Raw genomic sequence first — 15,111 nt, forward strand, 5'->3', positions numbered from 1 at the left:
AGTAACAGTCAACACTGGAGATAGCATCTTGAAAGGTTCTGCTGGAGCAACTGCTAATTGTGCAGATTTTATTTTATTTTCTCCTTGGGAAAGTACATCAGATTGGAAAGGTGACATCTAAAAGTTAATTTTCCTCCTCTAGAAATAGCGCTCTGTAGATTACAGGCAGATGGTACTATAAATGCAGATGTACTGTTTGTCCCGCTGTTTGTGGGAGTGGGAAATTCTCATAATAGCAATGGTTTTTGAGAACACTGCTTGGTTTAAGCAGTCTTTGGTCACAAGTGAATGGTAATTTATGTCTTCAAAAAAAATCTTCTTGGCTGCTTTTGCTTCGGTGACGAGAAAATGAGTTTTTGGTAGAAGTTTATGGCCCTATGTTGGAATGGTGTATTTATTACCGGAGTAGAGCCTACTAACAGTGTTCTCTTGTACACCATCAAGCAAAGGGTTACTTCCTCTTTAGAAAGCAGAACAGAAGACAGCTCATGCAAACGGTATTGCCCTGTTTATTTACTTAATACATTTATCCCCCACTCTTTCACAGAGTAGCTTACAAAAAAAAGGTAAATCATCCATATAAAATACAAAACAACACAGTATCACAACAAATATTAAAAGCACCAGGGAAAAGCACTGCCATTTTCCAGGGATAAATATGTTTTTTAAAAAAGATTTCTTCCACCTGGCAAAAAAAAGACAGCAGAATTTCACCAGCAAGTTGCCATCACTCAAAAAGCCTTCTGTCTGATTACTACCTGCCACACCTCAATCAGCAGGCATATATGAGAAATCCATTCAAAGTTGACTTCCTTCAATGGGCAGGCCGACACTGAGAGGCACTTAAGGTACCTAGAAACTGATACTGTAATTACAACCTTTGACTTTCTTTAGTTTTTTTATTATTTTGAAAACATGAGAAAAAATAGCCTTTTATGAATTCTTTTATAAACTCTGTGGGTGTAGGAAACCAGCACACATTTATCAAAGATAGATTTGGGTTAATGCTTTCCTGTGCTGTAAAAAAATGAAGCAGATTTTTGTGTGTGTGTTTTGTACAGCAGCACATATACTGAAAACTCAAATTGCCATATTGTCTTTGTTTCTCATAATATGCATATTAGGATCAGTCAAGTAGTAATCCTTTCCGTTATTGAATTATTTTGTACTGACCCTTATTCAGACCTGTCCCTCCACTAATGGAACGGCTTCTTCCATTTGTGGAAGGGTTGGAGATCCAGCAGAGGCTCCCAATGGATGAAGCGAGGAGGTGATTTGTATTGATTCCCCCCAGCAGTGTATCCCATCCTTTTCTAGAGGGTCACACAATCCTTCTGAGCAGCACTGTAGGAGAAAGAAGGAATCAGTAACAAGGGCCTTCCCTTTCCTTCATTGAAAGTGTCCCATGAGCATGGCTACCTCAGGCAGCTGATTTTGGGTGTCATGAATGGGCAGGAAGTGGTTAGTTACCTGGTTATTTTTTATTGTGTATGTACTCTGAGGGAGAGGCACTTAATGAAATTTTCTGTCTCGGGTGCCAAAATGAGTTGACCAGCCTTGCACCTTGATGTGGGGTTGAGGTGCTATTTCCTATTCCGCCTGTGGCAGCATAATGTCCCTGCTCATGAGAACTCTGGATCTAACCCAGACTGTTAATTGCTTTTCAGATAAATCTTCAAACAATATAAATGCCTTGCGCAGGTGCTCTGCAAAAGCTGCATTTCGTATGCATAAAAACATACGAAAAGGACTACTAGAATTGAATACAATAAGATTTAAACCTGAACACTTCATTGATCACAGCCCTTTTAGTCTGAGGGGCTCTGAATGCTCTGCAAAAGATAGCAAACTACACTCTTAGATAGGTGGGAGGATCATTGGTTGATCCAAGAGATCATCATGGGAAAGCTGCACTTTGAATAAGCCTTCCACACATGTATCCACCAGGGTAGTTCCAAATCTGCGTCCCTGTTCTTATTGCTAGCTCACATTGGGGTTTCTGTCTGATGGAGGTGCATGCCCCTGTCTAGACCCACCAGTTTTTAAGCACAACTGAAAATGGGGCTTGTATCAGTTTGTGATTTAATGCTGCTCTGGCATATACTTGCTATTGATGTTTTGTTTATTTGATTTTATTTATTAAATTTATATCCCACCCTTCCTCCCAAATGAGCACAGGGTGGGAGACAGTAAGTGATAAAACATATTTAGAACTATTCCAGTACAGATGCAGAATGGGAAAGATGCTATAACCTGAGCAATTTAATGCACTTTCCCCCTTTCCAATGTGACACTTTGAAAAAACACACACAACTACCTGACCCAAGCCAAAGCTGTCAATAAAGTGTGCTCCACATCATTCAAAATCTTGTGTCTTGACTTAAAATGCAAATGTATTTGAAGCTTTTGCATGAACTCTTTAGATCGCAATTTATTCTGTCTTCTGTTTTGTTTTTGTAATCATTGCCTGTTCTAATAATACCACAGTCCTTCAGGCTATATATAATAAACACACTGCTGGCAAACAGCATTGATAGCACTCCAGTCATGTGATTCTCTCCCCCCCCCCCCAACTTTATTGCAGAAATGATTAAATGTCTAGAGCACAATTAAATGCATAGTATGTGCATATGTGTGTATGTATATGTGCACACATGCCTATATGCATTTGGCTAAATATGGAATCTGATTTGGAAAAAAGATTGAGTGCAGCAAAAGATGGCAAAAACCTCAGAAATTTATTAGTCTTACCAGCTCAGATTGCGCAACAAGTTATCAAGACATAAAGTGAAAGCTCTTTTTTTTTTTTTTAAGAGATTTAGGGTGATATCCAACTAAGCCATACTTTTAGTAGTTTCATTGAAACAAAGGGATGATTCTTGTTTGTGTCTCATCTAATCTGTCTTTTTGGGGTTGAAGTTTCTGACTGAATAGCTGTTCATTCCCACAACTCAGACCTTAAAGGAACTAAATGTGGGGTGAGGTTCTGTGTGTCCCAAGTGGCTCCTGGGCCCCAGAGAAACAGTGGCAATCAATATTTAAGTTCGCCTTCACGCTACTTCATCAGCAACATGTTTCAGGCAAATTCCTTGCTATTGATTCAGAGAAAGATTCATTTTCAAATTTTGTGCAGTTATTTTCCAAAATTACTTTGGAAATACAAAGTTGTTGGGAGCCTTGATCTGTGCACTCAAGGCTGCAGCTATTATTGCTATCACATCTGCAGGTGCATGTCTGTCTTAACTGGGCCAACAACTCTTTAAGTTAGAAAGGATGAGAAGAGCACAATGTGCAGTAACAGTTCAGTCCAACCCTGTGTTTATAGAACTAGCAGCATCGTACGTGGTGGAGAAGATTGGAAACACAGTGATAGATCTTAGTTTTTCTTTCTGAGTATCCCCATATGAAAGTGATTTGCTTTGAAAACTGATAGGCCACAAGTTTAACATGAGCCAACAGTGAGTGCAGCAGCAAAAAAAGCTAATGCTATTTTAGGCTGCATCAACGTAAGCATAGTGTCAACAGAAATGTAGTAAAAGTACCACCCTATTCTGTCTTGGTCAGACCACACCAGGAGTCCTGTGTCCAATTCTGGGCACCACAATTTAAGAAGCGTATTGACGAGCATGGGGCCGATGGAGATTGTAAACCTGGAAAGGTAGTCAATCTAGGATAAGGAAAACTCTGATCCTAAGCCCTGGGATATCTTTGGGAGAGGAAAAGGCTTAGCTTACACAAATCCAGAGTCGAGTCCCTAAAACAGTTGAATAGTATCTTGTACAACTCCTCCCAGCAACTCCTGCAGCCAGGCTGGTGCAGAATGTATTGCTCTGCTTTCCTTCGGACTGTATCAGTGAGGTTGAGAAGGAGGTCTTATCATATGGGCAGCCAGGACCTCCATACATGATGTACAGGCTTACGCTCCAGACGAGGTCACTTTGGTTCTGCTAACACAGCAAAAACAACACGAGAGGCAGCAGTTATAGGTTACTGGTCTCTGCAGGTGCTGTGATTCTCCAGTGGTTTGACTTTGGCCCCAGGGGCACACTCCACTGTCTCTTGAGACAGCTGGATACCAACAATTGGCAAGCTAGAATGTGTGCAAAGGAAGGTGACTAAGATGATCTAGGGTCTGGAAACCAAGCCTTATGAGGAACAGTTGAGGGAGTTAGATAGGTTTATCCTGTAAAAGAGGAGATAGAGAGGTGATATGATAGCCATCTTCAAATACCTGAAGTGCTGCCTCATGGAAGATGGAGCAAGCTTGTTTTCTCCTGCTCTAGAGGGCAGGACTGAACCAGTTTATTCAAACTATGAGAATGGAGAGCCCAAGTAAACATTAGGAAGATTTCTCTGACTGTAAGAGCTGTTTGACTCTGTTGGAAGGGAGTAGACTCTCCTTCAGTGGAGGTTTTTAAGCAGAGGTTGGAGGGCCATCTGTCAGAGATGCTTTAGTTGTGATTCCTACTTTGCAAGCGGTTAGACTAGATGATCCTTGTACAATTCTGTGATTATATGAACTGTATAAGGAATGCTGGATCTTAAAGCTTGGGCTGTAAACACATGTGTGCTTTAATAAATGAAATTTTAACGAGACTTTGTTAGATTGTTTTGCCCTTTAAACCTTTGTTTTAATTCTGAAATTCTTAGGATCCATTATTCTTCTCTCCCCACCCTCATCCCCCAAGGATACTGAGCTGAGCGAGATTCTAAGGTGTATTTTACCTTTGATATTATTGAATGAGGTCGGACTGGAACAAAAGGAGAAGACATGCTCTCCCCTGCCCCCCCACCCCCGCGCAGTGACTAAAGCAATTCCGTATCCCTGCTCCATCCCTTCCCCCCTTCCAGGCCTTTAGGAACTGCTGCAACTGACTGAGCGGTGACCTTATAGCCAAGAGCCTTTGCAAAACCTGTTGGTAATGTTTCTAGGGTGTGTGTATGAACTGGAATGTCGCGAGCAGCCTTGGGAGTGGCTGCAAAGCAACCTTAAGGGGCTGTTAGTCCTAGTACATTTCAGTTTGCATTCCTTCTGTTAAAATACCAAATACAGTACTAAATGCTAAAGTCTGATTTGGTTTAGGCATCTTGTGCGCAACCAGGCACTTGATGGTTAGGCCAACCTACTATATTGTAGTTTGCAAGTTTATTACCAGGTTTACAGTTTGCTTCATTATTGCCAGAGATAGACAGACAGCTGTTTATGAAAGCCTTTGAAGCTTGCTTATCACTGATGCACTTTATGTCATGTTGCAGTTAAACCATGTCTTCCCATGCTAATAACTACCTTACCAACGCTTAAGGTTTAGTCCATGGTGCGTTTGCATGTATGGTGATTACGGCCGCAGGCACACCATACATCTGAAGCGCGTTTAAAGCATATGGTTTCTCCCAAATTATTCTGGAAAGGTAATTTGTAAAGGGTGCAGGGAATTGTAGATCTGTGAGGGGTAAGCTACAGGATTCTTTGGCATAAGTCATATGCTTGAAATGTGTGGACACAGCCTAAACTATTGACCATGTGGCATTATAATACCACCTTTTACCTTTCTGTGTGCTAGGACTCAGTTGCTTTTTCTTAGTATAGTGACTGCATCATGTGAAGGCTTTTCCTTTAAACCTACTCTGAAAAGAGGTCTCCTATGGAGCATCTTTGATTTGTATTAAGTATTTCATCTTCCTTCCAATACATTGGGGGGGGGGGGAGGAATAAATCTTTGTTTCTTTTCCTTTCCTTTTAAAAATAGTAAAATATTAATTCCTACCACTTAAGCTTCAAATGCCATCACACCTCTTCAGCAATCTTTATATAGGGAAATTCATGTCAGTTTGGTAAATGGCAGGGCTTAGAGAACGTGAAGTCTGCTGTGGGAAAAGTATGCATTGCCACTGCTTGAGGTACTGCTACTTGCTTGGTTACAAGTGGGCAGACCCTCTATTTTGGAATATAACATGTTGAAGAACAACTTAACTTTCAGATTGCAAAATTGTCCTGGAATGTCTGTGGAGAAGCAAGTTGGTTTTTTCCTTTGAAAACTGCAATGTAAAGTATTGTCTCTTTCAGGCCCAAATTGCCTTTCTTCAAGGGGAAAGAAAAGGTCAAGAGAATTTGAAGAAGGATCTAGTGAGGAGAATAAAAATGCTGGAATATGCTCTTAAACAAGAAAGGTATGTGCCAGTTTTCTAAACCCTGAATTGTTAACTGTGAGTATAGGAACTGCTTCTCAGTTTTGGAAAGGCAACAACACTGACCTTCCGGTTTCTATTCATGCCTTCACCACAAAACAGCCTGTAGCTAAGTGCAGGCTTTTCCAAACTGTTCAGCAGAAAATATAATTTTCCCAAAAACCTCAGCAATACTTAGCTTTATAGATATTAATATTGTTGCCCATCCTTGAGGCTTGACTTAAACTCTTTCCTGGTGAGAGAGAGGGAGCAGAGCCCATGTGTCAAGTTATTTTAAAAATCTCTGGTAAACTAAATGCACTGAGAAGGACAGAAAGTACTGAGTAGTCAGTCTGAAGATGCAGAAAATATAGATGTGGTATGTAAGGAATCAATCAGTTATTTTAATTTCCACAATGTAATTTACGAGTATCTTGATGTGCTAAAATCCACAATAAAATGAGAAGAGGCTAAGTCAAGATGGGAAAGTCAACAAATAAATTACTAATGTGCTTTTAAGCCAGACAGCTGACCAGTGCACTTGTTTATAAGACAATGTTGACAAATGCACATCCTGTATCAGAATAAATCAATTGAACTGCTATATTGATGTCAGTTGAGCTGCTCATTGCTGACTTGCAGCTGAACTGTGTTTGGGAAAAGACCTAGGGCATAATTAGACTTTTAGAAAATTACTAGTCCAGAAAAGGCTTCAAAAAGCACACAAGCTGTTAGGTGATGTGGGAAATAACTAAGAAAAAAATAGACTCATAGAAACCGTAGAGTTGGAAGGGACCACAAGGGACATCGAGTCCAACTTCCTGCAATGCAGGAATCTTTTGCCCAGTGTGGAGCACTTTGCTTCCTTCCCAGAAACTAGGGCTGGATTCAGAGAAATGTCCGCTTCACAGAAGCTTTCAGAATGTGCTCCGTCCAGTTTCCTTCCTCAGTTCGTCATGCCATAGTCCACCCCATTCAACAGAACCCTATAACCATTGGGAGAAGCTGACTTGGCTGCTTGGAGGGGGACACTTTCCCCCCTCATCACGACCCTTTGAAGTAGGAGCTGCTGAGAGTTAGTCAAGGCCACCTACTGAACTTCATGGATGAGCGGAGATTTGAACACCTGTCTCCCACCATTTTCCAGGATGTTGGCTAGTTCTGCATTTTGCATGATCGTTAGGTGACTGGTCTATCTCTGTGTTGTGGAAAACTTTGAGTTGCAGCAATCAAGGAAAATGCAAGCTTTGGTATTGGTGTTCTATCTTTTCTAATGCCTAAACCCAGAATGCTCTAATATAGCTTAGTTTAGGTTTAGTTTATTGTTTATATTCCCATTTATATCCAAAATTGCTGCTTTCTGGTTACCGCCAAACTGAAACTGGCATCACCTCTGTGATAGACAAACAGTTAGCAGTTATGTTCAGATGGTCTCCAGGCAGGAAACTTAAATTGCTTGTGTGAACTCTCAAACTGACCATTTCTTTTGGGGTCATTTAGGGTGACTAATTTTACTGAATATTTTGAAGATGCATAAAGGACACAGTTTGTAGAAGTGGGTGTTTTTTTTAAAAAAAAAACACTTTATAATTTGTGACCCAAAGAGCTACTTTCAGCAAGCCTGTGGACTTGAGCTAACCAAATAGAAATGTTGACTTGGAGCAGCAGATTGTGATGCTGTCATAAACTGCCTCTGTAATTTTCAAGTTCCATTAGAGGGAACTGTTTAATTTAAAAGTTTACTTTCCATGAGAGCACAGAAGTAGCTGCATGGCTCTTTGGATTCTGGCCTATATTGTTGGTCTTGTGAGTAACACATTGATAAATTATTATGCATTGTGTTGGATCCAGCGTTTCTGTGAGCAGAGCACTGATCCCAGGATGCTCCAGCAAGTTGCAGTACTATATCTGTCCTAGTACATTTCAAAGCTGCTCTCATGTATTTCTGTGCTAACATTGTCAGGAGATTGAAATGTAACAATAACCCTTAAAAGACTCCCATCTTTTTAGATGTCATACATGCCCACAATCAGTCTCACTCACTTTCATACCTTAAGTACTATACTGTACTAAAAAAAACCCCAATACCCATATTTGTATGTAGGCCTTTTGGGTTGTTTCTGGTCAGTGCGAGATTAGAACCTTCTCCTTGAGAGCTCCTGCCTCAGTGCTTTTCCTGGCAGCGTTGCTTGTTTATGTCTCTTGGTTTGGCAGCAACTCCTGCATGTTTGGCAGACTTGGTAAGCACAGCTGGATTGGATTTTTCAGGTCTTTAGATTGCAGGTTTGGCAAACTAAACTGGTCCTTTCAGTAGGAGCCGGCCTTGTGAGATTAATTTGCCCATTGTTAGTAATTCATATGTCAAGCATATATGAATGACAAAAAACAACAGCAAAGGCTCATAAGGCTTCTGATGTTTAAAAAAGAATGATTTAGAGAAGGCATTCCTAGGGAAAATGCATGTATTTTACACTGAAGAAACAAGTGGGAGCAAAATATTTTCATGTCCTCTTTCTAAAGGACAGGTAGCATTTTCACACACTGATTTACTCCTTTTCTTTTCCTTTATAGAGCTAAATACCACAAGTTAAAATATGGCACAGAGCTGAATCAGGGAGACATGAAGCCTCCTAACTATGATTCAGGTAAGGGTTGATTTGTGTAAAGGAAAACGAGACTGGGCAAAAGAGAAAAAGCTGCCGTTTTGTGAAATGTATTGACTTAGTCTGATATGTATGATATGTAATAGAAGGCTTTGAGGGGTTGGGTGTGACTACTGGCCCTGCACATCCTCTGTCTCTTCACGTGCAAATCTCCCTCTCTCTCCAATTAAGTCTGTCTAAATTTAACCTTAGCCTTCATAGCTGTCGTCCCCTTGGCTTAAAATGAAACCACCTGTATGCTGCCAGACCCATAATATATAAAACAATGTTAAGGAGGATGCTTATTGTTGGTTTTAATTCTTGTGCTCTCTTAACAAACAGTTTGCTGGCCCTTCTGTCCTTAGTGGGAGATTTAAGGAAAGTTACATTAGGAAAATACTTAGTAGTTAAGTATTCTCCTGTGCTGGCATGCTACATATGCACCCATTGCTTCAAAATTTCCTCATTACCCAAAGCAACTTGGTTTCTTTCTCTTTTTGAGGGAGCGTGAAACTGTGACTAGGTGGAGAAGGTATACTGTTGTTAAACTTATCACAACTTTTTATGTTCCTGTTCTGAATTCTTATGTACAGTTTGCATTTGTTCTCCTGTGTTGTATAGGTCATTGCAAAAACACAGATATACAGTGGTACCTCGGGTTAAGTACTTAATTCGTTCCAGAGGTCTTTTCTTAACCTGAAACTGTTCTTAACCTGAAGCACCACTTTAGCTAATGGGGCCCCCTCTGCTGCCGCGCCGCTTCTGCGCGATTTCTGTTCTCATCCTGAAGCAAAGTTCTTAACCCGAGGTACTATTTCTGAGTTAGCAGAGTCTGTAACCTGAAGCGCATGTAACCTGAAGCATATGTAACCCGAGGTACCACTGTATAGGAATTAAATGTGCAATATTCTATAGATGTAAATAATTAAGAGTGTAACTATTTTATTTTTTTAAGCATGCTGTAATGCACAAGACTGCTTAAGAAAAGCAGGTTTCAAAACTATATTGGTTTTAATATTTCAGATGAAGGGAACGAAACTGAAGTTCAGTCACAGCCAACTAGTCAGCTAATATGGAAACAAGGACGACAGCTGCTCAGACAGTAAGTGACCTAAAAACGGGTTTCAGATGAGGGTCTTTCCTATCTGGGACTGAACCTTGGACCTTTTTCCAGACAAAACACATGCTCTCCTGCTGAGCTATGCTTCTTCCCTGAGGATAGATAGCAAAATTATAACGAAGGCAGGATGAGGTATTGATTAAAACTTGAATAGCTTGTGATGAGAAAAATAGGGTGGGGTTAAAGCGTGTCACACTTGATGGATGGTTCTTAAATTAGTTCTGGGCTGTCCTGATAGCAATAAGGATTGGCTGTGGAAGGCTCCTCCTTCCACTCCTCCCCACTTGAAAACCCCATGTTAAGTGTTCCTGTTTGGAACTTCTGGTTCTAGATTGAGAGAACTGGAACTCCTTTCACCAAGAGCCTTGAGTTTACTGGAACTTACCAGCAGGGCTGGGTGACAGATGAGGGAATTCAGAAGTGTGACAATATTTATTCTTTGTGGTCATTGCAATAATGTTTGAAACCTTTTTGCTCAAAAGTTTAAGGATTGCAAAAAGACTAAAAGCAAATTTACCGTATTTTTCGCTCTATAAGACGCACCAGACCACAAGACACACCTAGTTTTTGGAGGAGGAAAACAAGAAAAAAAATATTCTGAATCTCAGAAGCCAGAACAGCAAGAGGGATCACTGCACAGTGAAAGCAGCAATCCCTCTTGCTGTTCTGGCTTCTGGGATAGCTGTGCAGCCTGCATTCGCTCCATAAGACGCACACACATTTCCCCTTACTTTTTAGGAGGGAAAACGTGAGTCTTATAGAGCAAAAAATATGGTAATCAATTTCTGACTTTATTGTAAGGCAGTAGTCATGTGAAAAGGGAAGCTAGAAGGAAATGCTGTTTGGTAGAATAGACAGTTTTGAGACAACACAAATTCTTATAAACTTGTCTAATGGCCAAGAACGCTTTGGTAAGGCATTGGTTTTGATTGTGGAAAATTTCTTATTAAAGAGTTGCCTATATAAAAGTAACTGTATTTATAGAGAGAAAAAATGGGTTGAAAATGCACGGAGAACTTTTGTTTCTTTTGGCAAGTATAATGAATAAAGTATTGTGTATATGCAGACAGCAGAGCTCTTTGCCTTTCTTGGGGACTGTAGAGACTGGTACTGCAAGAGACAATCCCCTCTGAAACTGGCACAAGAAGATTTGTAAGCCTGTTGTGTCAGCACACAGCTACATTCTTCTTCTTACCACAATCTATTGGTTGATTCTGGGTGGATTGTGACGATTGACTGTAGCATCTTTGCTGACAGCTCACGAGCAATTGGCATGGTTTCTATATATACAGATATCTGCAAGAGGTGGGATACACTGACACCATACTGGATGTGAAGTCAAAGCGGGTACGAACTTTACTGGGTCTCTCAGGTGATGGTCCAGACAGGGAAAATGACAAAAACCAAGAATCAATGGTGAATGGCACAGATGCTGAGATTAAAGAAAAGGTGATGATTGGGTAAGTGCTTTTGACAGTGGGATGCTTCCAGTGGTACAAATTATGCTTCTGAACGTAATGTACTTAAGTAAATTTTCCAGTGGTGTCATATACTGCACCAGTTTATTACATTTCAACTTTGTGTGTATATTTGCTGAATTTTTCATTCTGTTCCTTGTAAGCTAAGCAACTAAATTTGCTTAGTCTAGGAAAATTAGTGGACTCCTCCTTTTTTTTTTTTTTTTTTTTTTTAGTACTTTAGTAGGTTACATCAAGCTCAGTTTAGTTCATTGTTAGGTTTGTGAGTAGCCTGTTCTTCTAAGCAGATATTATGCAAGTCTTGAAAGAAGTGTCATGTCCTGAGATGTAACATGCTCCTTGCATCCCAAACTGTAAACACAGCAATTGAGTGTGCTTTCATAATGTATGTTAGTAATTTTGCTGATGGCTTAGATTTGGAAGGAAACTGGAGGGAGAAAAGACTTAAATTGTTCATATGCACTTTGGGTTCAGGGGATTCCACTCCTGTGGAATTCTTTATTTTTCTTTGGTGACAACTCTGTTGATAAGAGTGTGTTCTTATTTACTATTATGAGAGTAGTTCTAAATCAGCAAGGATAAAAAACAAAAGACAATAAAACATTTTCAAGAGCATTTTTTTTTAATTTGCTGCTTTCTAAGGTGATGTAAAAATGTCATAATGCTTCCTTAAAGAAGAATTACTTGTTCTGTCCATGGAAAATTTTATGCAAGTCAATGTATTTGCTAATGTACAGATCCCAGTGAAAACTTTTGCACTCAAGAGCATCATGTGGACTTGGGATGTATCCTGGAAGATATTGAATCCATCAGTGGAAATATTATCTTGATAGTTTGACAGTTATAATCTTACTCACACATGTTTCATAATGTTTACTGAAAGAAATGGTTCACTACTTCAGATCAGCACACTGGTGCTATAAAAGATAAGTACCACAGCTCAGCATGACTGAACTCAGCAGGGGACACTAAAATAATTAACCTTTGTATTAACATCTAGGATTTCCAGTGTTTGCCGTGGATGTAAAAGATGCACTTTGTCATTAACATATTTGGCAGAAGAAAAACAAATGAAACCGGGTGTAGCCTTGCGTGGGATACCAGTTAGTTCTCATTTTAATACCTGCTTCTTTAGTTTAATGATGTTACTTTTTCCTTTGCAAGTTAAGTAAAAAGTTGGGGGAACTGCATTGTTCTGCTATCTGATGCACAGTGTGCAGTAATAATGCCCAACCCATGTAACATTTCTGATTTTCAAATTGACTTTGAAGCAATGTTGTAAACATTTGTAAATCTTATCGGGTAATATGTTTAAGGTGTTTTTCAAGCAATAAATGCTTTACTTCTTCTTCATGAAAATGCACCTTTCAACTGTCTTGCAAATTGAGTTTTATAATTGATAAAAGTTGTTAGTTGACTCAACTCCAACGTGGAATTCCTTCTAAGAGGTTCATGGTAAAGCTGAAGGTACACAAATATCAGAACTTGTTAAAGGATCTTGCAGTAATAGTAATGTTAATTTTAAAGTTCTCTATTCTAGAAAGCTGAGACTGATTTTTTTTTTATGCTTACATTTTAAGATCAGGGTTGTGCCAGGTATTTTCCAGTTCATACTAACATGCCCAAGGACTAGCGCTTTGCATATATTATTTTCATTTATCTGATTGATTCTATTTATGAATCATTTCCCATAAAATATGTCAGAACATTTCACAATGAGAACTTCAACAATGAAACTAATTAAAAACAAATTCTGTATATAAAAACAATTACAGATCTGATACAGACTGGGATTAAAACCTTGAAAAAGGAAGGTCTTCAATAGGCTCCAAAAGATGATAGAGATGGTGCCTCTCTGTTGTGTAACGGGAGGCAGTTTCAAAGGGTAGGTGCCACCACTCTGAAGGCCTGGTTCCAGACTTCCTGTTGTTATTTGCTGCCTGTGTTTCAGCTAAAACAAAACAACTTGCATGAGCTGAAAACACTTCCATTTGCCCAAGGTGTGACATAGGTTTCTGCTGATCTCTCCCACCCTGGCCAGTAGCTGCAGATTCTTGTATAATATGAAGTGTGCTCTGAGGTCACAAGATGCTGCTCAGGCGGGAGGAAGTGGGAAAGCCACTTTCTTTGAGCAGAACTTTAGGGTTCTATATTGCTATTTTGGTGCTTTCCCCGCCTTATTACTGCCACTTGATGTTCCTGGGACTAACCAAAAGCCAGTCAAGAATCATGTTGTAAATGTGATGACATCACTTAACCAATCAGATTTAGCTGCATTGCAGCATCAGAAAGCCAATTCAATGTGAAGATCATGTTTCCTGATCTCACGTGGAATGGTCTTAGTGATGACATCATGCGACAATTAGATTTGGCTGTGTGACATCACAAAGTTGATTTGCCGAATGCCAGAAGGGGTGCTCTTGTTCATAGCATTATTGGGAATATTAATGAGCACTTAGGCTTATAAATTGATTTAAAGCACAAATAATAAAAGTTGTAGCTGAATACGATTCTCTTCCACATTTGCGCCCTAAGGAAGACCTAAGAGATAAGACCTAAGGAAGGTGTATAGAAAAGATGTAACAAGCCCTTTTCTGTGTAACTCATAAGTATGTAATAGATGAATAAGTGTACCTTATGAGACTTCCTGGATTTTTCTGTGTGATGTTATCTGATTTTCAATATTAAGATTCTGCACATTGTGATATTTCTGTTTATCTGGGCAGTAAACTGTAACCGCATTTTTAAAAGAATTTTGCATTAATCAATGTGATATTTGCTGGGCAGTGTGTATAAAAGAATTCAGAATGTGTTCATCACTTGAGACTTGTATGGGACAGTGAATATCATTTCTTTAGCAAGATTTTCACTTTAACAGTGTTAGTATGATTACTGTTGCTTCATGCCCACCATTTATGCATACCTGCCAGTGTGTAAAGTCTGCATAAAGTGGAGAACAGGATCACTTTGTGTGCACCTATCACTTCCCTGGACTGCCTCATGTTCACATAGATATCTTTACCTAAACTCAACTTCAAATGTATGCGGGCCTCATTGGCATTAGCCTTACCCCTAAAATTATGTGTGTAGGGTTGCATTTAAATATTATATCCAATTCATAGATTCCAAGTAGACATGACTTAGGGGCAGGCAGCTATTATAATAATTTTCTGCCACCACATGCAGAAATATTCATACATCTCTGAAAAAGGTTATATTGTAATGTTTCTACAATATGGTGCTAGTTAGCCACAGAAGGCAACATGTTTTACAACATTTATAGGACACACGATAGCAAAGTTCTCTGGGTGGCTTACAGTTAAATCTGAATGTATGTTTCCAGAACTTTTGAGACACTTAGGCTGCAATCTTATGCACTTTTGAGCATAGGATTGCCTATTAATATATTGACAAACATGCATGGGATTTTTTTCTTGAAATTTCAGATTTTAAAAATTGTAGCCTTTGCTAACTTTCCTTTACATTTTTCTATACCCTGACTGACATGGCATTAATTATGACCTGGCCCGTTTTCCTTGTTTTACTGCCTTTTGTTGCATAATGAAAAATTGCTTGTCTGCACTGCCTTGGTTACCCACACAGCCTCCTAGTATGCTTGAAGTTATATTTTAAATGAAAATGCAGTGTAGAAATAATAATGAATCCTCTCTCATTTTAGTGTTTAACTAGTAATCGGAATCAAGTG

The 15,111-nt window shown here is 39.4% G+C and overlaps 1 protein-coding gene across 3 annotated transcripts in view; it reads left to right on the forward strand.

The window, feature by feature from the left end:
• The window catches only part of STRN (striatin), a 53,679-nt gene that overhangs the window by 5,095 nt on the left and 33,473 nt on the right, over positions 1-15,111 (forward strand). For all 3 annotated transcript variants that reach the window (XM_083432160.1, XM_083432162.1, XM_083432161.1), the window contains exons 2-5: positions 6,065-6,168; positions 8,737-8,810; positions 9,831-9,909; positions 11,220-11,387. In XM_083432160.1, the coding sequence (XP_083288286.1) occupies positions 6,065-6,168; positions 8,737-8,810; positions 9,831-9,909; positions 11,220-11,387 (425 nt within the window). The remainder of the gene's footprint in view (positions 1-6,064; positions 6,169-8,736; positions 8,811-9,830; positions 9,910-11,219; positions 11,388-15,111) is intronic.

The sequence above is a fragment of the Podarcis tiliguerta genome (assembly GCF_965153285.1).
Source record: "Podarcis tiliguerta genome assembly, chromosome: 3".
Taxonomy (NCBI): Eukaryota; Metazoa; Chordata; class Lepidosauria; order Squamata; family Lacertidae; genus Podarcis; species Podarcis tiliguerta.